Source organism: Trachymyrmex septentrionalis, unplaced genomic scaffold (genome assembly GCF_001594115.1).
Source record: "Trachymyrmex septentrionalis isolate Tsep2-gDNA-1 unplaced genomic scaffold, Tsep1.0 scaffold66, whole genome shotgun sequence".
NCBI lineage: Eukaryota > Metazoa > Arthropoda > Insecta > Hymenoptera > Formicidae > Trachymyrmex > Trachymyrmex septentrionalis.
In genome coordinates, this window is record NW_017305843.1 from 51,840 (window position 1) to 52,885 (window position 1,046).

At 47.5% G+C, this 1,046-nt stretch overlaps 1 protein-coding gene across 1 annotated transcript; it reads right to left on the reverse strand.

Annotated features, from left to right (window-relative positions):
* Nucleotides 1-109: 109 nt before the first annotated feature.
* LOC108753120 lies at nucleotides 110-722 on the reverse strand. The gene is made up of 2 exons (XM_018494462.1): nucleotides 579-722; nucleotides 110-304 (listed from the first exon to the last, which is right to left on the reverse strand). The coding sequence occupies exons 1-2, from the start codon at nucleotides 720-722 to the stop codon at nucleotides 110-112; spliced, it is 339 nt and encodes a 112-aa protein (XP_018349964.1).
* Between the last annotated feature and the right edge of the window lie 324 nt (nucleotides 723-1,046).

Sequence of the window (1,046 nt, forward strand, 5' to 3'; positions counted from 1 at the left end):
TTCTTTCCCCGCGATAAAATTCAACCTTTCAGCCGACCAGTGTTTTACGGCCAATAGGAGGCCAGGAAGAGAATCGCCCGAATAGCGCAATACACGTAGGTATGGCGTTTTATTGGCGGTGGAAATGGGTTCGTATATAGCTTTCGGAGTATGGTATCGGAGGATATTGATCCTCGCGTCCGTCAAGCAGTCTGATGGTCTTCGAGTCTTCCCCGCTCCTACGCTTCCCGCTCATCGTCGGTTTCTTTCGGTCCTGCGACTCCTTGGGGACAAGAGAACTAGCCCTCTGGGAACTGAAACATCCCTGTTTACACAATGTGATTATGTTCGAGTTATGAATACTTTCATAATGATCATATTGTGCTCATTTCTATTTAATTTTCTATTTAATCTTGGGACGAACGTTTTCTTGAGGATTGTCAAAGGCAAAAAATCAAATTTATTTTCAATACCAATATAGACTAACTAAAAGTTTAATCTATAAGTTTTAAAGTTGAAATAAACATTTCTCTCCAATATTCTATAATATGTTGGAAGTATTGCTAAGGGCACATGTGTCGTAGTGTTGGTTGCATTACCGAGCAAATTTCCGATCCCTCCGGCAGAAACGTCTCGTCAGTCCCGCCGAAACGTAGGACGCGAGATGAGGAAAGAACGTCGGGTGGCGAAGAGTGGACAGTGGTCTGCACAGCAAGGTTGGTACGGAAGATTTGCGCGCGCATCTCATGTGCCCCCCCCCCCTCCCACCCCAACATAGCTGCCCCTTTGAGCCCACCTACACACGAGAGCGTACCACTCCTCTGCGAGCACCACTGCGAGCAAGTTCTTGGCGCACCTCGAAGGGTGCTTCTCGGTCTTCTTGTCCTAGTCGCTCTTCTCACGGAAGAAAAATTCAATATTAATAACGAGGCGGAGTGAAGAAAAGTCCGCAATGCGCCAAAGGTACAGCGGATCTAGATCGCGCACTGCCATAAACCCTTGCGATCTCGTAGGTGTGAGATCATAATGCCGACCAATGAGTACGCGAGGGCGTATGGTCCATGGGG